This window comes from Ranitomeya imitator, chromosome 3 (assembly GCF_032444005.1).
Source record: "Ranitomeya imitator isolate aRanImi1 chromosome 3, aRanImi1.pri, whole genome shotgun sequence".
NCBI classification, from domain to species: domain Eukaryota; kingdom Metazoa; phylum Chordata; class Amphibia; order Anura; family Dendrobatidae; genus Ranitomeya; species Ranitomeya imitator.
Window position 1 is genome coordinate 715,662,160 of NC_091284.1, and position 22,435 is coordinate 715,684,594.

General features: G+C 45.1%; 1 protein-coding gene across 3 annotated transcripts in view; it reads left to right on the top strand.

Moving 5' to 3' along the window:
* The window catches only part of PPP1R1A (protein phosphatase 1 regulatory inhibitor subunit 1A), a 478,692-nt gene that overhangs the window by 451,318 nt on the left and 4,939 nt on the right, over window positions 1-22,435 (top strand). For all 3 annotated transcript variants that reach the window (XM_069758700.1, XM_069758699.1, XM_069758698.1), the window contains one exon: window positions 10,633-10,869. In XM_069758700.1, coding sequence (XP_069614801.1) covers window positions 10,633-10,869 — 237 coding nt within the window. The remainder of the gene's footprint in view (window positions 1-10,632; window positions 10,870-22,435) is intronic.

The window sequence follows — 22,435 nt, forward strand, 5'->3', positions numbered from 1 at the left end:
AACAATATATGCTTAGAGAACTACAGGGAAAAAAGCAGAGCAACAATGTGGTTAATTTGTTTTCATAAAGCTTTTTAGATTTATATATTATGAATGATCTTACCTCTTGTTATATTAACCCTTTTCCTATGTAACCATATGTTGTTAGACTACTAATTTATATGCTGGCTTTCACCAGCTAGCACTGAGGAGCACTATGGATGGCACTGCAGAAGTATTGCAGCTGGTGATGATGGGTTATTTAGTCTGGCACCTAGAGGACAATGTGGCTGACTTTCAGATGGGACATACAAGCGTCCATTTTTCACAGATGGCACCCAAATTCATTCCTATTATGACCTATGGGATTATTCACTGAGTCATGCATCAAACTCGCCAATGCAAGTCTATGGATCATCACTGACAGCACACATTACCATCCATGTGCAATCCATATTTCACATTGCAATGTATTGATTTATTTATTCATTCATATAAAAAAAAATCACTGAAGAAACACTGATGAAAAAAACTGAAACATGCACCAAACAGTTAGCGGCACTGTGTGGAGGACATTGTGGTTGACATTGAAAGGCTAATCTCACACGAGTGTATAAATAAATGTACAACTTTCACCTCCATTATCATCCCTATGAGATCTGTATAGGGTTAATTTTCTATGCATTAACAGTTGTTAAAACAAAGACCAAAAACAGTTTTCTATCATCCAGAAAATTGGGAGAATTTTTTCTCAATTGTCATCCGTGTGCAATATGATTTTTTACTCAGCTATTAATTTTACAGGATCTTTTAGGCTATGTGCCCACGTTGCGGATCCATGTGCGGATTTTTCCGCACCATTTTTGAAAGATTTACCGTGGATTTACTGCATTTTTTGTGTGGATTTCACCTGCGGTTTTACACCTTCAGATTCCAATTGAGGAGCAGGTGTAAAACGCTGCAGAATCTGCACAAAGAATTGACATGCTGCGGAAAATACAACGCAGCGTTTCTGCGCGGTATTTTCCTCACCATGGACACAGCGGATTTGGTTTTCCATAGGTTTACATGGTATTGTAAACCACATGGAAAACTGCTGTGAATCCGCAGCGGCCAATCCGCTGTGGATCCACAGGCAAATCCACACCGTGTGCACATAGCCTTACAGTTTCCTAGATTACTGAATTGTAATGTAACCGTAAAAATCCGATGCCATACTGATGGTCCACATGGCATGTGATTTGTTTTGTCTCACGCTGTCTTATTTCAGAGTGTAATTGCAGCATGCTCAGTTTTTTTTATTATGCCAAATACAGCTGAGTAAAAATATGCAGATCTACACTCCTTTATTGAATATCCTTGGTCCAAGTGCAATTTTTTATTGGATTGCACTCATCCGATTTACACGCTAGTGTGAGCGATCCCTGAGTGTTCTCCTTTTCACGGCCAACACACAACCAAAAATACAGTTGAGTAAACTTGTCCTAATCCGCACATGAACTAGCTGTTTTGAACAAGAAGTGGTTGATGTTCTTCAATCAATCGTAGGCGCGGTTGGCTTTACAGACTATACAGTGCATCCTACTGATAATGTAGAGTGTTAGAATTCGCCTGGAGCTTTACAGGGAACCTGTCACCAGAAAAAAAATACTTCTCAAGGGGTTAATATGCAACTTAATAGCATTATTACAAGAGAAAAAATTAGCAAAAACCCTGCTGTAAATAAGTAAAAAGCAAAAAGTGCATCTAAATAGCACAGAGTTTTTACTAATACTGTATTTGATCAAAAATAGCATATAAGCTGTCCCACCATGTCAAGGTAACCCTGATCAGGACGGTCCTACACTGTCTAATATTAAAAACCTTACCATGTGTCAATGTTGACCTCAGTGTGAATAAGGGCAGACAACAGGACTGGGCCCAACCAGTAGAACACCGGCCTGGGGGAGCTTTATATACAATCTCCAGCTCAGAAACAGGGAGGCCACACCCCAGCTTGCACAGAATGCAATACTACAAAGAAAAAAAAAACACAAAAATTGAGCTTGACTAAAGTTGGTACACATGCAGCACATAAACGCATGTTCACATTGACCAAACATATAAAACCTACAAGAGAAAAAATGAGCAAAAACCCTGCTGCACATAAGTAAAAAGCAAAAAGAGCTCCCCCAGGCTGGTGTTCTACTGGTTGGGCCCAGTCCTGTTGTCTGCCCTTATTCACACTGAGGTCAACTGTAAGAGGGTGGTGCTGTTATGGACAATAAGAAACACGCTGTCACTTTAAGAGGCTGCATCCCCTTGTCTGGTGTGATGGTATGTTCTGCTGTTCTCCCCTGCTCTTATGTTTGCTATGAACTGGTCGGGGCTGTGTGCAGGGGTGGAGCTGAAGCAGCGTGTGGAGGGAAAGTTTCAGAGGGAACTGAGAGAACTTTGTGCTGTTCTGTCTGCAAGGAAGAGTCGTTGGCTGCAAGAAAGATCACACAGCTTGTGACGAACTGCGTTTGTTAAATAGACTTTCCCGGTTACAGCAAAGGGTGGCTGTTCTGTGCTGGTTTGTGAAGCCTCGAAGATACTGAGAAGGAGACTTACGGTTTCCAGGAGCAAGGAGAAGACCATGCTTTGCAGAGCTGACAGGAATCCGTGCGCACCACTGTTTTGGACTTCGGGGGCCCCCTGGGACTGGACCTGTGTCCCCAACACCACCGTGAGTTTGTTCCTGTTTGGTGCACCTGTTAGGGCCTAGTGCAGGCTTCAGTAGTTAGAGCACGGTAACCGTGTGGCCTGCGTAGTAAAGGCCAGGGAGGTTATATGCAGAGTAGCATCGATATATGTTTTATTGTGTAAAGTTGCTTGTGAGACAGATTCTGAGTTTGTAATTGTTAAGCACTGTGCTATTTTACAGACAAGATAACTCATAACCCCTGTTTGCATCTTCCTTGTCCCTTCCATTTCCTGTCTCACAATAAATCTATCCTTTGTTGTTTGCACCTCATCTTGTGTAGTCTTCCTGCACCGTGGTGGTCCCCCGGCCATCGCTTCAAGTGGCGGTGCGAGCAGGGTACTGTCACCAAGATTGAGGCAGCAGACAGCAATGGCGGTAATGCTAACATTAATGGGGATGCTGTGGGCATTGGTGGAACCCCTGCAAGGACTCTCCCTATGGGCACCATATTTAGTGTGCTCCCAAAGTTTGACGGCAAGAATATGCCACTGTCTGACTGGGTGTCCCGGCTGCAATGCACCCTGAAGATTTATAACATCAGCCCAGACCTTGAAGCGGACATTGCTTTAACTGCCCTAGAGGGGGAAGCCCGCAGAAACGTCTGCCTACAACCAGAACTCACCCGCAGTACCCTGAAGGAGCTAGTGAAGTTCCTGGAAGAGATCTACGGCGAGACTGCTAGCGCCGGACATCTTCGCGCCAAATTTTTCTCTAGGCTGCAGCGGGAAGAAGAAGGAATTTCTCAGTATGCAACAGCACTGCAAGAAGTGTTCGAAGAGGTGCAGAGAAAGGAGGCGGATGGATTTGGCAGCATGGGCTCTAAAGACTGGATACTCCGGGAGCAATTCATTCTGGGACTACACAGCACATCCTTGAGGCAAGCACCTTCAGAACGGGTCTGGGCAGATCCAGCCCTTACATTTCATCAAGTTCTGGCGGAAACAGTGACCCAAAGTAAAGAAGAAAGCTATGCGTCTAGAGTGATGCATGTCCAGGGCGCCAATTCCAGAGGGGACCCAAACCATCAAGAGGTGCTTGTCCAAGTAGTGCAAGACTTGCAGCGGTCCCTTGTTAACGTGCAAGAGAAACTGACCCAGATGGAGCGAAGAGTGGGGGAACTCCAAGAGACTGACCCACCATACTCATGCAACCATTCTTCAGCCCGATCGACAAGGGATCAGTGGGAACAAGCCCCCTCCCATCAGGCATCAGCGGCACGAGGACAGGCTCGAAGTACCCCTCGGCGAGGAGGAGGCATTCAATGCTGGGAGTGTGGAGGACGGAGGCACCATGCCAGAGACTGTCGGAACTATACTCAAGGCCAGTGGAAGCCGCCGTTAAATTACCAACCCCCGCAGTAGTGCAGCACTCTGCGGGGGAGGCTAGAAGAGAGGCCGCTCCATATCATAACAAACACTTGATTGCTGGGAGCCCCATCCTGCGTGCTGAATTTGAAGGAGTTCTGCTGGATTGCCAGGTAGATACCGGGTCACAAGTGACAACGATGCCAGAAGCATACTTCAAGCAGCATTTCCAGGACCTGGCCAAGCCAGAAAAAGAGATATTGATTCGCTTGTTTGCTGCCAACCAACAACCGATTCCGGTCACAGGGGTCGTGTGGATGAATATTCGAATCTGTGGGCAAGAAGTTGGAAGAAAAGGGATCTGCTAGTCCCTGAGCCTGTCAAGGAAGATGTGCCTGTAGTACTGGGAATGAATATCCTACGTGAACTCGATCAGATTATGTTTACCAAACAGGGACCTGGATATTGGAAGAAGGCTACTCCACATAAGCCTACTCAAGAAGCCCTTCAACGACTGATCCGTGTCTGTGGGACGCAGAAGAGTGTGCCATCTTATCAGACGGTAGGGGTCATCCGGGCTCCTGGTAAAGAACCTGTAATCCTACCTCCCGAGCGAGAAACTATAGTATACCTTCCAGTGGGGACTCACCGCAACCTTGATGGGTTGGAAGTGGTTGTTCAGCCTGTGGTAGGCGGAGGAGTGGATCAAGAAATCATGATAGCTCGTACGATAGCTGTGGTCCAGCGAGGACATGTCCCCATAAGTGCTTTGAATGTGAGCCCCAGGGAGGTCACCTTGCCACGAGGGACAGATCTGGCCCTGGTGTACCTACATAAGGGTGAAGTGGTGAGTCAGAAGGAGATGTCTTCATCACCGAAAGAAGGCGTGGGGTGGACCCTAGCAGTTGCTGCGGGAGACGAAGAGACACCATCCCCGGAGTGGACGGATCATCCTTGAGCAAATGGAAGTGGATGTGAAGGCTATGGGCCCTGAGCGTGTGCAAGCAATAGAAACTATGCTGTGGGAAAATTAGGCCGCATTCGCCCGTCACGCCGAAGATTTCGGCTGTACTGAAGCCATCACTCATGAGATCCCGACTGGGGAAGCTCGTCCAATTCGAGAATGATACCGGCAGATCCCGCCCAAGATGTACCAAGAGGTGAAAACATTACTGAGGCAGATGCTGGATTCAGGAGTGGTGCAGAGTAGTCAGAGCCCTTGGGCAGCCCCGGTGGTGCTCGTCAAGAAATAGGATGGGACCATCCGCTTCTGTGTAGATTACAGGAAACTCAATGCCTGCACTGTTCGAGACTCGTATCCATTCCCCCGCATCGAGGAATCCTTGACAGCGTTGGGGAAAGCCAAGTACTTCTCCACCCTGGACCTAGCAAGCAGGTATTACTGGCAAGTAGCTGTGGCAGAAAAAGACAGAGAGAAAACCGCCTTCATCCTCCCTATGGGACTGTTCGAGTTTAACCGGATGCCCTTCGGAATCTCCAATGCTCCAGGCACCTTTCAATGGCTGATGGAAAAGTGTTTGGGAGATTTAAATTTCGAGGCTACCCTGATCTATCTGGATAACATCATTGTGTTTTCATCCTCATTCGAAGACCACCTTGCCCGGCTTGGACAGGTACTCGGAAGACTGCGGGCGCATAACCTGAAGTTGAAGCCAAAAAAGTGCCACCTCTTCAAGAGGGAGATCGAGTACCTAGGCCACATAGTGTCACAAGATGGAGTTCTACCCTCACCAGAAAAAGTGGCTGCTATCCAGAAGTGGCCAGTCCCTCAAACAGTGAGAGAACTCCAGGCCTTCCTGGGACTCGCGGGGTACTACCGCCGGTTTGTTAAAGACTTCGCAAAGGTGGCAGGTCCTCTCAATGAGTTGCTGAGGGGGACCGCTGGAGTGCCGAAGACCCAGCGCATCCCCTGGGCACAGGGACAACAAGAGGCCTTCCAGGCTATAAAGAATGCCCTTACTTCGGCCCTGATTTTGGCCTACGCAGACTTCGATCAACCGTTCCTGTTGTACACCGATGGTAGCCTTCATGGACTCGGTGCAGTACTTTCTCAGATACAGGATGGACATGAGAGAGTTATCGGGTATGCTAGCAGGTCCCTGCGAGACAGCGAAAGAAACCCTCACAATTACAGCTCCTTCCGGTTAGAGCTCCTGGCCCTGGTGTGGGACATGACAGAAAAGTTTGCAGGCTTCCTGACAGGAACCAAAATTCAAGTTCGAACAGACAATAATCCCCTGGCCCACCTTGAGAATGCTAAACTGGGGGCCTTAGAACAACGGTGGATGGCTCGCCTGGCCAAGTTCGACTTTACCATCTGTTATCGCTCTGCTACTGAAAACGCAAATGCGGATGGGCTGTCAAGAGTGCCTGTGGAGACTCCAGTGGGGGATCTTGATGAGCAACTCGAAGAGGAGGAAACCCCAGACTTCAATAAGTTCAAGCCCCCAATGGTTGTGGCCCAGTCAAGAAGGGAGGCCTGCGCATTACCCCGGTCCCTGGGGAGAACCAATGAGGAATGGGGACACGTTCAGGATGAAGACGAAGGGCTGAGACAGATGAAATGGTGGGTAATGCAAAAGCGGAAGCCTGGCAAACAAGAGAGAGATAATCTGGACTCTGAAATGAGGAGTGTGTTGCATCAGTGGGATAGACTGGAAGTGCGAGAGTCAGTACTATATCGTAAGAGGCAACAGCCAAAAGATATGGAAGTAAGGTGGCAAGTGGTCATCCCAGGAAGAATGGCTCAAGAAATAGCTAAAGAAGCCCATGAACTCGGAGCGCACTTCGGCCCCACAAAGACCTACCAATGGTTGCAGCGGTATGTGTATTGCCCCCGGTTCGAGCTTGTAGTGGAAGAAGTTTGCCGGCAGTGTTGAGTATGTGACCTCATTAAGAGTACTGAACAGAGGGCACCCATCCAGACCATACAAACTAAGGAACCGTTGGAAGTCTTGATGATCGACTATCTCCTCGTGGGACACTCGGCCCAGGGGCTGCAATACTGTTTGGTGATGACCGATCATTTCTCTAAGTTCGCAGTAGTCACTCCGACTAGAGACCAGACTGCGGAATCGGTGGCGCGAGCCATCTGTCAAGACTTCATCCGGGTGTATGGGTGTCCAAAGCGGATCCACTCCGACCAAGGCGCATGTTTCCAAGGCAAGGTGATGGAAGAATTGTATCGCATGTATGGCATCGAGCGGTCCCAGACCACCCCTTACCATCCTCAAGGCAATGGAGCTTGCGAACGCTTCAACAGAACCTTGCTTCAGATGCTGAGAACATTGGAGGAGGATAAGAAGGTGTGTTGGCCAGACTATCTGCCAGAATTGGTCTGGACCTACAACAATCGGGTCCACTCCACCACGGGTTATACCCCCTATCTACTGTTGTTTGGAAGAGCTGGATGAGAGATCATTGAGCTGAATTTGGAACAGCCAGAGGAGCTGATGGAGCGAAATGTCACCTCATTGGTGAAAGAGCATCGGCAACGTTTGCAAACGATACGGCGGTTGGCGGGTCAGCAACTGCAAGAAAAAGAACATACGGCCCGCAAACCGACTCAAGAGTTACCGCTCCAACCTGGAGACCGGGTATTGGTCAGAGAGAAACGCCCTAAGGGAAAACTAAGTGAGAGATGGGAAGTACAGCCGTACAAGGTTATCGAGCGAGTGTATGCTAACGGCCCTGTCTACAAGGTACAGATTGAAGATGGGGCATCCGCCCCTAGAGTACTTCACAGAAATATGCTGTGGCCTTGCCGGTCTGAGGTCTGTTCTATGCCATTGTCGCCTGGAGGCGCCACTCCACTTCCTGAATCTGTCATGCCTGATGACCAAATCGATGATGAGTGGTGGACCATCCCTGACACAGTAGGGGGTCCTCAGCCACCCATAGACGGTAATCTCATGGATGTACCAGTACCGCCATGCGAGGATGAGACCAGACAAGAGCGCACAATGTCCCCTACAACAAGTGTTCCTATGGAAGATAGTCAAGCCTTGCCTGACAGCCAAGAGCTTCGGAGATCCCAGAGGTCTAATGCAGGGGTTCCACTAGTCCGATATGTAGAACAGTGTGCTCTGTCTGTTTTTACACCTTTGTTGCCTCCTCCATTACACTTTTACCCTGATGCTGTGATGGCTGAGGACGACCATCATTAAGAAGGGAGGCATGTAAGAGGGTGGTGCTGTTATGGACAATAAGAAACACGCTGTCACTTTAAGAGGCTGCATCCCCTTGTCTGGTGTGATGGTATGTTCTGCTGTTCTCCCCTGCTCTTATGTTTGCTATGAACTGGTCGGGGCTGTGTGCAGGGGTGGAGCTGAAGCAGCGTGTGGAGGGAAAGTTTCAGAGGGAACTGAGAGAACTTTGTGGTGTTCTGTCTGCAAGGAAGAGTCGTTGGCTGCAAGAAAGATTACACAGCTTGTGACGAACTGCGTTTGTTAAATAGACTTTCCCGGTTACAGCAAAGGGTGGCTGTTATGTGCTGGTTTGTGAAGCCACGAAGATACTGAGAAGGGGACTTACAGTTTCCAGGAGCAAGGAGAAGACCACGCTTTGCAGAGCTGACAGGAATCTGTGCGCACCACCGTTTTGGACTTCGGGGGCCCCCTGGGACTGGACCTGTGTGCCCAACATCACCGTGAGTTTGTTCCTGTTTGGTGCACCTGTTAGGGTCTAGTGTAGGCTTCAGTAGTTAGAGCACGGTAACCGTGTGGCCTGCGTAGTAAAGGCCAAGGAGGTTATATGCAGAGTAGCATCGATATATGTTTTATTGTGTAAAGTTGCTTGTGAGACAGATTCTGAGTTTGTAATTGTTGAAGCACTGTGCTATTTTACAGACAAGATAACTCAGGTGCATTATCTTTTGCTATTGTAAACCCCTGTTTGCATCTTCCTTGTCCCTTCCATTTCCTGTCTCACAATAAATCTATCCTTTGTTGTTTGCACCTCATCTTGTGTACAGTAGTCTTCCTGCACCGTGGTGGTCCCCCGGCCATCGCTTCACAACATTGACACATGGCAAGGTTTTTAATATTAGACAGTGTAGGACTGTCCTGATTAGAGTTACCTTGACGTGGTGGGATGGCTTTTTTCTAATAGCATTATTGGTGTCAGGAACCCTCTAATGACTTATATAAATGCTCGGCTTTTTGTCTTTATCTGATCAACGAATGATATGGTAACTTCTAATGATCTAAAAATTTGAAATAGGATGAATTACTCATTTCTAGTATTTTTGTAATATATGATTAATGTCATTCTCTTACATATTTCCTATAATCTTTGATTTATTTTATTTCAAAGACCCTACAGTCATATTGATAGGATATGCAATAAATGCCTCGGTGGCAGACCAAATGCTAGGACTCCTATTAGTTCCTAGAATGAATGGACCTCCAACATACTTGAGCACATTTTGTAATAAGCCAACATCCTAGCCCTGTTCTTATATAGTGAGTTCTCTATAGAGCGTCTGGTTGGGAGTACTGCTGTTAGAAGTTAGCACATTCTTAGGCTGCCATCACACTTGCAGTATTTGGTCAGTATTTTACATCAGTATTTGTAAGCCAAAACCAGGAGTGGAACAAATAGAGGAAAAGTATAATAGAAACATATGCACAACTTCTGTATTTATCACCCACTCCTGGTTTTGGCTTACAAATACTGATGAAAAATACTGAGACAAGCACCTACACAGTCATATCACTACCTCCATATGTAAGAATCTGCTGACAGGTTCCCTTTAAGAGCCGCACAATTCCTTGTGAACTCAATCTAGGAGACCTCAGTGCTAAGGATGCAGAAGGATCTTTTGCTATAAGCTGGGACATTTTGTTTAATTGACACCAGCAAGCTTAACCTGTGGTGCACATTTCATGCAATCTGGAGTCTTCGAGAACAGGGGTGAGTCTATAATGAGACAACTGGGGGGAGATGTCTTGGGCACTGGAATTTTAAGACAAAAACAGAGAACCAAAGATGCAAATTTTCATGCTGCAGTAACTTAACATAATTTTACAATTTAGATATCATTTACATTAGACACGGAGTAACATTGTAAATAAATAACGTGATTTATACCAGAGTTTATAACCCAGAGCTGCGTTCGGATGTCGGCTGGTTGCAGATGAAAAATCTCTTAACAGTTCTGAGGAGCTCCTGTAGTGCAAATCTCTAACTACTAGGCAATCTGGGAGAACGGTCTCTGTAGAGAAGACATGGAGCCAGCAGGGCATGCTGGGAGCTTTTATCGGTGCACTCTTGCTTTTGATGCATATATGTTATTTTGTAAAATATCTAAATAAAAAGTGGTTTTATTTATTACTTGTGGCATAGTCTTCGCACTGGTGTCCTATCCCCTTGACCAAGGTCTGAGGGGTCTAGTTGTATTACTACAGGTATTAATGGGAATCTGTCAGCAGGTTTTTGCTATGTGATCTGAAGACAGCATGAGGTAGGGGTTAAAGCACTGAATCCTGCGATGTGTCACCTATCAAGCCTTGTGCTGCTGTTTACTTACAATTAAGGTTTTATCAGCAGAGGGACATCATCTACTATGATATTTTAATGTTACTTTTTTTGCTCTTTCCTCAGAACTCCAATTATTAGCAGAACATCACTTGTGCAAACAGAGCTCAGAAGAGGAAGGTGCCCCGCAGAGTAAGAACAGCGCGGATAACAGGCCAAACTTGGGGTGCTGTTGCCATGGTAACACAGCCACAATTCCAGCATCTCAGCAGATGAGCTCATGTAGCTGCTTTACACAGGATGGACAACAGGAGAAAAACTCACTGGGGCGGAAGCAGGATTGTCAGCCAGATTGCTCAAAAGGTAATCCGGACGGTCTCAGCACTGCACATTTGGGTAATCATGTTTATATTGTGTAGTTGTAGGTTTAAAAAAAGCAAACGTTTTAACACCTGCCCTTGTTTTTTCCCTTTCTTTCGCTCTGTCCACATTTTTATTGATTATTTCCATCAGAACTTCCCATTGTTTTTTTCTAGTACTTTAACTTCAAGTATAATCTAGTCTGCATCATTGGTTTAGCATCAAAAATACTAGGTCCCAACAAAAGCCCATCAGGGTTTGTAAAAAGTTTAGGTAGCACTGACATCTCCTTTTAAAACAGAAACCATGCCGGTGATTTGTGTTTCAGGGCTCATGCAGATGAGAGGGTATACATGACAAGGGAACTGTCTGATTTTTCAGATTTATCGGACAGCCCACTGCCCCATGTTATTCAATAAGGCTGAGGTTAGCATCCTCAATAATTATATAGTTATAATTAGAACCTCCCACTCCCGTCTCCAAGACTTCCCACGTACTGCTCCAATTTTTTGGAATGCACTACCCAGGATAATTTGATTAATCCCCAATACCCACAGTTTTAAGTGTGGTGTAAAAATGCATTTCTTTGGACTGGTCTACCACCTCAACACATTAATCTAACTATCACTGTGTTGCCCATTCAAAATTTTCACCAGAATCAGGTTCCTCGCATCATGTTCTCACATGCTTTATGCATTTAATAGCCCTCTGTGTCTGTACTGTTACATATTCTGGCTGTTAACCGGTTCATGCAGCTTTACATGAACACCCTATTCTTACACTATGGCTGGTCCGAATAATGAAAGCAATTGTTACCATCCACCTCTCGTGTCTCCCCTTTTCCTCATAGATTGTAAGCTTGCGAGCAGGACCCTCATTCCTCTAGGTATATATTGATTTATGTGATTATTGTTATGCTGTAATGTATTTTATTGTCTGTACAATCCCCTCTAAAATGTAAAGAGCTGCGGAATATGTTGGCGCTATAGAAATAAAATTATTATTATTATTAATGATTTTTTCCTCCTTAAGACCATCCATGAAAATAAAAAGCACAGCATGCACTACTTTCATCTGAGTCTTGTATGAGACTCACCTGTACAAATCTATGGGTGCGTAAAATAAAAATCAGATCCCACACGGACCATTAGAGCAGAGCTGTATCCAACTTTTACAGACACATTTCTATTATAAATTTAGCAAACTGTATGTGATCATGGACATGTTTTAGTGTAGATGTATAAAAATGGATATGCAGACATCAAACATCACATGGTCTTAAAAATCGGATGAAAATTAGAAACAAATTGTCTGAGTTCTCTAGATGAAAGTTGGCTGATTTCTTATACGCTTGTCTGCAGCCGGCCTTATATATGCACTAGATGGTGGCCCGATTCTAACGCATCAGGTATTCTAGAATATGTGTAGTAGTATATAGCACAGCCCACACAGTATATAACACAGCTCACGTAGTATATAGCACAGCCCACGTAGTATGTAACAGCCCACGTAGTATATAACACAGCCCACGTAGTATATAACACAGCCCACGTAGTATATAGCACAGCCCATGTAGTATATAGCACAGCCCACGTAGTATATAACACATCCCACATAGTATATAGCACAGCCCACGCAGTTTATTGCCCAGACATGTAGTATATTGCCCAGCCACGTAGTATATTGCACAGCCCACGTAGTATATAACGCAGCCCACGTAGTATATAGCACAGCCCACGTAGTATATAACACAGCCCACGTAGAATATAACGCAGCCCACGTAGTATATAGCACAGCCCACGTAGTATATAACACAGCCCACGTAGTATATAGCACAGCCCACGTAGTATATAACGCAGCCCACGTAGTATATAGCACAGCCCACGCAGTATATAACACAGCTCACGTAGTATATAGCACAGCCCACGTAGTATGTAACAGCCCACGTAGTATATAACACAGCCCACGTAGAATATAACGCAGCCCACGTAGTATATAGCACAGCCCACGTAGAATATAACACAGCCCACGTAGTATATTGCACAGCCCACATAGTATATAACGCAGCCCACGTAGTATATAGCGCAGCCCACGCAGTATATAACACAGCTCACGTAGTATATAGCACAACCCACGTATTATGTAACAGCCCACGTAGTATATAACACAGCCCACGTAGTATATAACACAGCCCACATAGTATATAGCACAGCCCATGTAGTATATAGCACAGCCCACGTAGTATATAACACATCCCACATAGTATATAGCACAGCCCACGCAGTATATTGCCCAGACACGTAGTATATTGGCCAGCCACGTAGTATATTGCACAGCCCACGTAGTATATAACACAGCCCACATAGTATATAGCACAGCCCACGTAGTATATAACACAGCCCACGTAGAATATAACGCAGCCCACGTAGTATGTAGCACAGCCCACGTAGTATATAACACAGCCCACGTAGACTATAACGCAGCCCACTTAGTATATAGCACAGCCCACGTAGTAAATAGCACAGCCTACGCAGTATATTGCCCAGCCACGTAGTATATTGCACAGCCCACGTAGCATATAGCACAGAGACGTAGTATATAACACAGGCCACGAAGTATCTAACACAGCCCACGTAGTATATAGCAATGTGGGCACCATATCCCAGTTAAAAAAAGAATTAAAATAAAAAATAGTTATATACTCACCTTACGGTGGCCCCTGGATCCAGCCCAGGCGTTTAGCGATCCTCCTCACGATGCTCCGGTCCCGCAATGCATTCTTATTATTTTTAACATTAGATCTTTTTACTATTGATGCTGCATAGGCAGCATCAATAGTAAAAAGGTGGTCACACAGGGTTAATGGCAGCGTTAACGGACTGCTAAACCGCTATGGGGGCACTGACTGGAGGGCAGTAGGGAGGGGGCACTGACTGGAGGGCAGAAGGGAGGGGCCAATTCGCGGCCGGACTGTGCCCGTGGGATTTCTGTGACAGACAAACAGACGGAAGTGACCCTTAGACGATTATATAGATAGATTGTCATCACACATGGCTTTTGTGAAAAAATCCAGTAGTGTAGCAGATAATCTGATCTTCCTGTTCGGATGTAACGTGAGGGCTGCAGGTTTTCAGGGGTCATTGATTGACTGATATGATGCCTTCCACCAGGTATTGATGCCAGATGGCTGGCAGGGGACACAGTATCAAGTGCAGAGAAGCGGTATGAGTTCAGATGGTATGTTTTTTTTTCTCTTTTATCACACTAATCCAGTTCTGAACCCATTAAAGAGGTTGTCACACTCTGTGTGACTGCAGACTTATGGATACTCCATCACATGCACTGTGCACTGGGAGGATTTGCCAGTTTCTGATCTGGGACCTGAGGGTATGCATTATACATACTGCAGGCTGGAACCTAACAAGTGAGCATGGCCTCGCTCCATACATTTGTATTGATTGCAGCTGGGCCCCATGTAGTGACGCAGTTGTCCAGTGGACTTGGCCGACTAGAGGATGCAGCCTCACCCCATATAAGTGTATAGAAGCGAAGCCATTCCCACTGGCTGGGAGTATGTATAACTCATACATATTTTCTAGTGTCAGCTCAGAAACCAGTGAATCCCAGCAGCACACAATATTAAGAGGATAAAAATATGGATGGGAGCGCTTCTTTAATCTTGAAGGTAAACAGCTCTTTTACATGCAAGTCTATGTGGTCGATCGTAATGGCACACACATTTACAGGGTTTACCTGCACAATTAAGTAATTGTGTCCAGAAACAATGGAAAGACTGCAGCGAAAAGGGCTCCTGTGGTTTAAAGCTGCAGCATGACCGCTGCGTGTGAACATCGCTTTATAGTACAAATAACAGAAAACTGACTGTCACATCAATAACTAGTCTGAACAGGTGCATACCAAAAACAGCTGCTTACATGTACAAGATACAGTACGAAGGTTGGTACTCAATCATGGTTGCACTCAATCATGTTAAAGCATGTTAATGCGAAATCTAAGAAATGGGAATAGCAAAAATTGGCTTTTGAATATTAGGAAAAATACATGAGACGCATTGCACAAAATTTGGCCAAATAATGTCTGCCCATCAACCAACGTCAAGGTGGCCTCATGAGTCTGATGGGTCCCTGACCAGAGTGAACACCTCTCTAAGACTAATGTCTGAATTAATGGGTGAATGTGGACACCTCTCAGTAAAGTCTACATTTATGGGTTGGCAGGAACCAAATGTAATTAAAATCACCACATATTGAAGGGCGGAGTGCTCAGTCAGAAAGCTATGTCTTCAAAGGGAGATTTGTAGTTAAAATTCTGCGCTGCCGCTTAGACGAATTTCAGGAGAGTATGGTTGATTCACAGTGGTTTTATTCAACGTGTTTCAGGGGTTTCATGCCCCCTTCATCAGCAAATACCACACCTGAAGGGGGCATGAGACCCCTGAAATGCGTTGAATAAAACCATTGTGAATCAACTGTACTCTCCTGAAATTCATCTTAGCGGCAGCGCAGAATTTTAACCCCTTCATGACCCAGCCTATTTTGACCTTAATGACCTGGCCGTTTTTTGCAATTCTGACCCGTGTCCCTTTATGAGGTAATAACTCAGGAACGCTTCAACGGATCCTAGCGGTTCTGAGATTGTTTTTTCGTGACATATTGGGCTTCATGATAGTGGTAAATTTAGGTCAAATTCTGCGTTTATTTGTGATAAAAACGGAAATTTGGCGAAAATTTTGAAAATTTCGCAATTTTCACATTTTGAATTTTTATTCTGTTAAACCAGAGAGTTATGTGACACAAAATAGTTAATAAATAACATTTCCCACATGTATACTTTACATCAGCACAATTTTGGAAACAAAATTTTTTTTTGCTAGGAAGTTATAAGGGTTAAAATTTGATCAGCGATTTCTCATTTTTACAACGAAATTTACAAAACCATTTTTTTTAAGGACCACCTCACATTTGAAATCAGTTTGAGGGGTCTATATGGCTGAAAATACCCAAAAGTGACACCATTCTAAAAACTGCACCCCTCAAGGTACTCAAAACCACATTCAAGAAGTTTATTAACCCTTCAGGTGCTTCACAGCAGCAGAAGCAACATGGAAGAAAAAAATGAACATTTAACTTTTTAGTCACAAAAATTATCTTTTAGCAACAATTTTTTTATTTTCCCAATGGTAAAAGGAGAAACTGAACCACGAAAGTTGTTGTCCAATTTGTCCTGAGTACGCTGATACCTCATATGTGGGGGTAAACCACAGTTTGGGCGCACGGCAGGGCTTGGAAGGGAAGGAGCGCCATTTGACTTTTTGAATGAAAAATTTGCTCCACTCTTTAGCGGACACCATGTCATGTTTGGAGAGCCCCCGTGTGCCTAAAAATTGGAGCTCCCCCACAAGTGACCCCATTTTGGAAACTAGACCCCACAAGGAACTTATCTAGATGCCTAGTGAGCACTTCAAACCCTCAGGTGCTTCACAAATTTATCTGTAAAAATGAAAAAGTACTTTTTTTTCACAAAAAAATTATTTTCGCCTCAATTTTTTCATTTTTACATGGGCAATAGGATAAAATGGATCCTAAAATTTGTTGGGCAATTTCTCCCGAGTACGCCGATACCTCATATGTGGGGGTAAACCACTGTTTGGGCACACGGCAGGGCTCGGGAGGGAAGGCGCGCCATTTGACTTTTTGAATGGAAAATTAGCTCCAATTGTTAGCGGACACCATGTCGCGTTTGGAGAGCCCCTGTGTGCCTAAACATTGGAGCTCCCCCACAAGTGACCCCATTTTGGAAACTAGACCCCTCAAGAAACTTATCTAGATGCATATTGAGCACTTTAAACCCCCAGGTGCTTCACAGAAGTTTATAACGCAGAGCCATGAAAATAAAAAAAATATTTTTTCTTTCCTCAAAAATGATTTTTTAGCCTGGAATTTCCAATTTTGCCAAGGGTAATAGGAGAAATTGGACCCCAAATGTTGTTGTCCAGTTTGTCCTGAGTACGCTGATACCCCATATGTGGGGGTAAACCACTGTTTGGGCGCACGGCAGGGCTCGGAAGGGAAGGCACGCCATTTGGCTTTTTAAATGGAAAATTAGCTCCAATCATTAGCGGACACCATGTCACGTTTGGAGAGCCCCTGTGTGCCTAAACATTGGAGATCCCCCACAAATGATACCATTTTGGAAACTAGACCCCCAAAGGAACTAATCTAGATGTGTGGTGAGGACTTTGAACCCCCAAGTGCTTCACAGAAGTTTATAACGCAGAGCCATGAAAATAAAAAAAAAAATTTATTTTCTCAAAAATGACTTTTTAGCCTGCAATTTTTTATTTTCCCAAGGGTAACAGGAGAAATTTGACCACAAAAGTTGTTGTCCAGTTTCTCCTGAGTACGCTGATACCCCATATGTGGGGGTAAACCACTGTTTGGGCACATGTCGGGGCTCAGAAGTGAAGTAGTGAAGTTTTGAAATGCAGACTTTGATGGAATGCTCTGCGGGCATCACGTTGCGTTTGCAGAGCCCCTGATGTGGCTAAACAGTAGAAACCCCCCACAAGTGACCCCATTTTGGAAACTAGACCCCCGAAAGGAACTTATCTAGATGTGTGGTGAGCACTTTGAACCCCCAAGTGCTTCACAGAAGTATATAATGCAGAGCCGTGAAAATAATAAATACGTTTTCTTTCCTCAAAAATAATTATTTAGCCCAGAATTTTTTATTTTCCCAAGGGTTACAGGAGAAATTGGACCCCAAAAGTTGTTGTCCAGTTTCTCCTGAGTACGCTGATACCCAATGTGTGGGGGTAAACCACTGTTTGGGCACACGTCGGGGCTCAGAAGGGAAGTAGTGACTTTTGAAATGCAGACTTTGATGGAATGGTCTGCAGGCGTCACGTTGCGTTTGCAGAGCCCCTGGTGTGCCTAAACAGTAGAAACCCCCCACAAGTGACCCCATTTTGGAAACTAGACCCCCCCAAAGGAACTTATCTAGATATGTGGTGAGCACTTTGAACCCCCAAGTGCTTCACAGACATTTACAACGCAGAGCCGTGAAAATAAAAAATAATTTTTCTTTCCTCAAAAATGATGTTTTAGCAAGCATTCTTTTATTTTCACAATGGTAACAGGAGAAATTGGACCCCAGTAATTGTTGTGCAGTTTGTCCTGAGTATGCTGGTACCCCATATGTGGGGGTAAACTACTGTTTGGGCGCACGTCGGGGCTCGGAAGTGAGGGAGCACCATTTGACTTTTTGAATACAAGATTGGCTGGAATCAATGGTGGCGTCATGTTGCGTTTGGAGACCCCTGATGTGCCTAAACAGTGGAAACCCCTCAATTCTACCTCCAAAACTAACCCCAACACACCCCTAACCCTAATCCCAACTGTAGCCATATCACAACCCTAACCACAACCCTAATTCCAACCCTAACCCTAAGGCTATGTGCCCACGTTGCGGATTCATGTGAGATTTTTCAGCATCATTTTTGAAAAATCCGCGGGTAAAAGGCACTGCGTTTTACCTGCGGATTTACCACGGATTTCAAGTGTTTTTTGTGCGGATTTCACCTGTGGATTCCTATTGAGGAACAGGTGTAAAACGCTGCGGAATCCGCACAAAGAATTGACATGCTGCGGAAAATACAACGCAGCGTTTCCGCGTGGTATTTTCCGCACCATGGGCACAGCGGATTTGGTTTTCCATAGGTTTACATGGTACTGTAAACCTGATGGAACACTGCTGCGAATCCGCAGCGGCCAATCCGCTGCGGATCCGCAGCCAAATCTGCACCTTGTGCACATAGACTAATTCTAAAGGTATGTGCACACGCTGCGGAAAGCACTGCGGATATGCAGCAGTTTCCCATGAGTTTACAGTTCAATGTAAACCTATGGAAAACAAAAATCGCTGTACACATGCTGCGGAAAAACTGCACGGAAACGCAGCAGTTTACATTCCGCAGCATGTCACTTCTTTCTGCGGATTCCGCAGCGGTTTTACAACTGCTCCAATAGAAAATTGCAGTTGTAAAACTGCAGTAAAATGTGCAGAAAAACCGCGGTAAATCCGCCATAAATCCGCAGCGGTTTAGCACTGCGGATTTATGAAATCCACAGCGGAAAAATCCGCAGAGGACCAGAATACGTGTGCACATACCGAAACCCTAACCCTATTCTAACCTTAGTGGAAAAAAAAAAAAATTCTTTATTTTTTTATTGTCCCTACCTATGGGGGTGACAAAGGGGGGGGGTCATTTACTATTTTTTTTATTTTGATCACTGTGATAGGTTATATCTCAGTGATCAAAATGCACTTTGGAACGAATCTGCCGTCTGGCAGATTCGGCGGGCGCACTGCGCATGCGCCCGCCATTTTGGAAGATGGCGGCGCCCAGGGAGAAGACGGACGGACCCCGGGAGGAACGGTAAGTATGATGGGGTGGGGGGAGCACGGTGGGGGGGGGCGGAGCATGGGGGGGTGGATCGGGCACGGGGGGGTGGATCGGAGCACGGGGGTGGATCGGAGCACGGGGGGGTGGATTGGAGTGCAGGGGGTTGGATCAGAGCACAGGGGGTGGATCGGAGCACGGGGGGGTGGATGGGAGCACGGGGGGTGGATCGGAGCACGGGGGGTGGATTGGAGTGCAGGGGGGTTGGATCAGAGCACGGGGGGGGGGGGGTGATTGGAGCACGGGGGGAGCGGACAAGAGCACGGGGATAGCGGAGCACAGGACGGAGGGGAGCCGGAGCAGTGTACTGGACAGATCGATGGCTTGGGGGGGCGATCGGTGGGGTGGGGTGGGGGCACATTAGTGTTTCCAGCCATGGCCGATGATATTGCAGCATCGGCCATGGCTGGATTGTAATATTTCACCAGTCGCTCTGATTGGCAGTTTCACTTTCAACAGCCAATCAGAGCGATCGTAGCCATGGGGGGGTGAAGCCACCCCACCTGGGTTAAACTACCACTCCCCCTGTCCCTGCAGATTGGGTGAAATGGGAGTTAACCCTTTCACCGGATCTGCAGGGACGCGATCTTTCCATGACGCATATGCTGCGTCATGGGTCGGAATGGCACCGACTTTCATGACGCAGCGTATGCGTCAAAGGTCGGGAAGGGGTTAATTGAATTTGTATTAATTTAGTAGTCTTATACAATATTTGGTTAATTAATCTCTTTATTACGGCTCAACACACAATTATTTTATTCTATACAATCTTTTACATCTATTGATTGGGAGTTGGCACTGCTAATAACGAGTATCATTACATAAAATTGTGAACTGCCTGCCACTTTACATTTTAATTTGTCTTGTGTGATTGTATTGTATGATTGATACGTATATATTATGATATTTACAGGATATATGCACATATATATGTGTATATTTTCAATGTATTTTTTAATTGCGGCCTTTTTACTTTTTTTAAATAAAGTACGATAATCGATTAGGTGATTCTTTTTTATGCTTAAATTAGGCTGGTTTCACATTTGCGTTTAAAAACGCAGCGTTTTGAACGCAAACGCATGTGGTAAAAAAACGCATGTAAACGCGTTAAAACGCCGTGTTTTTTAGACGCATGCGTTTTTGCATGCTTTAATACAAACGCGGCATTTTGAAGTGTTTACATGCGTTTTTTCCTGCGTTTGCGTTTTTAAAACGCATGATGAGAAGTGTCTGACAGCTGCCAATCATCAAAATCAACAAGAAAACCCACTTTAAACAGAAATAGCTAGGGTTAGGGTTAGGGTTAGAATCCCTAGTAACCCTAGGGATACTAACCCTAACTTTAACCCTAACCCTAACCTTAACCCTAATCCTAGGACGGAGGGGAGCCGGAGCAGTGTACTGGACAGATCGATGGCTTGGGGGGGCGATCGGTGGGGTGGGGTGGGGGCACATTAGTGTTTCCAGCCATGGCCGATGATATTGCAGCATCGGCCATGGCTGGATTGTAATATTTCACCAGTTATAATAGGTGAAATATTACAAATCGCTCTGATTGGCAGTTTCACTTTCAACAGCCAATCAGAGCGATCGTAGCCATGGGGGGGTGAAGCCACCCCACCTGGGTTAAACTACCACTCCCCCTGTCCCTGCAGATTGGGTGAAATGGGAGTTAACCCTTTCACCGGATCTGCAGGGACGCGATCTTTCCATGACGCCACATAGGCGTCATGGGTCGGATTGGCACCGACTTTCATGATGCCTACGTGGCGTCAAAGGTTGGGAAGGGGTTAACTACAAATCTCCCTTTGAAGAAATTATTTTCTCTGGTCGGTGAGGACCTGTGGATCTGCAGCAGCCACTATCTATATGCTCTAATCTCATCCTAACCAGGTGAGCAAATTTGGTGTGTATGGATAAGACCCTATTGCGCTCTTTGTCTCCCCATTGTTTTGCAGTCAGAAAGCTAGCATACAAATAACAGAAAACTGACCGGCACATCAAAAACTGGTCTGAACAGGTGCATACCAAAAAACAGCTACTTACATGTACAATATACGAAAATGATTGCACTCAATCATGTTAAAGCATGTCAAAGTGAAATATATGAAAAATGAATAGCAAAAATGGCTTTTGAATATTAGGAAAAATACATGAGTAGCTTACAATCCCTTTAATCTAAAAACTGTCTGGGTAGATATTGGGAACATTTTTGGCTGAATTTAATATCAATTTAAATACAAAATGTGTCTGACCTTCAGATGAGAAATAGATACAATTGCAGGCAGGCTAGGCAATGATTACTGAGATAAATACATCGGCAACACCTGGGAAAAGCTCTCCACTAGCCTACTACTTTATTTTAGGCCTTATTCTCTTCAATTTATATGCAGAAGCTATTATCAGGAAGGTCGGACGTGCCGAAAAGGAAGAAGGAAAAAAAATTGCTTGACAAATCATTAACGATCTTATGTACGCAGATGATACAACTTTGATAGCAACAACCATAGATGGAATGAAGGATTACAGAGTGTAAAGATGGAAAGCTCGAACATGGGATTCCTACTCAATACAAAAAACACAAAGATGTTGACTACTGCCATGTACAACCAGGACACATTTGAGATGGACAGCAACGAACTGGAAGTTGTAAAGGACTTCAACCTACTCGGATCAATGATCGGTCAACACACTGCAATGGCATTGGAAGTCAATAGGAGAATAGCTATGGACAAATCAACAATGAAGTCACTGGACAAGATCTTCAAATCGAGTAACATTTCACTGGCAATTAAGACACGGCTTATACATAGTTTGGTCTTTTCTGTAGTAACATATGGATGCGAAAACTGGACGATAAAGAAACAAGACAGAAGAAAAATCAACGCCTTCAAAGTGTGGTGCTGGATAAGAATGTTATCAATACCATGGATGGCAAGAACAAACATCCATTTTGGAACAAATCAAGCCAGACAAGTTATTCGAAGCAAGGATCACCAAGCTATGACTTTCTTACTTTGGACACATCATATGAAGAGAGCAATCACAAGAGAAGGACATCATGGTCGGAAGAGTAGAACAAACAAG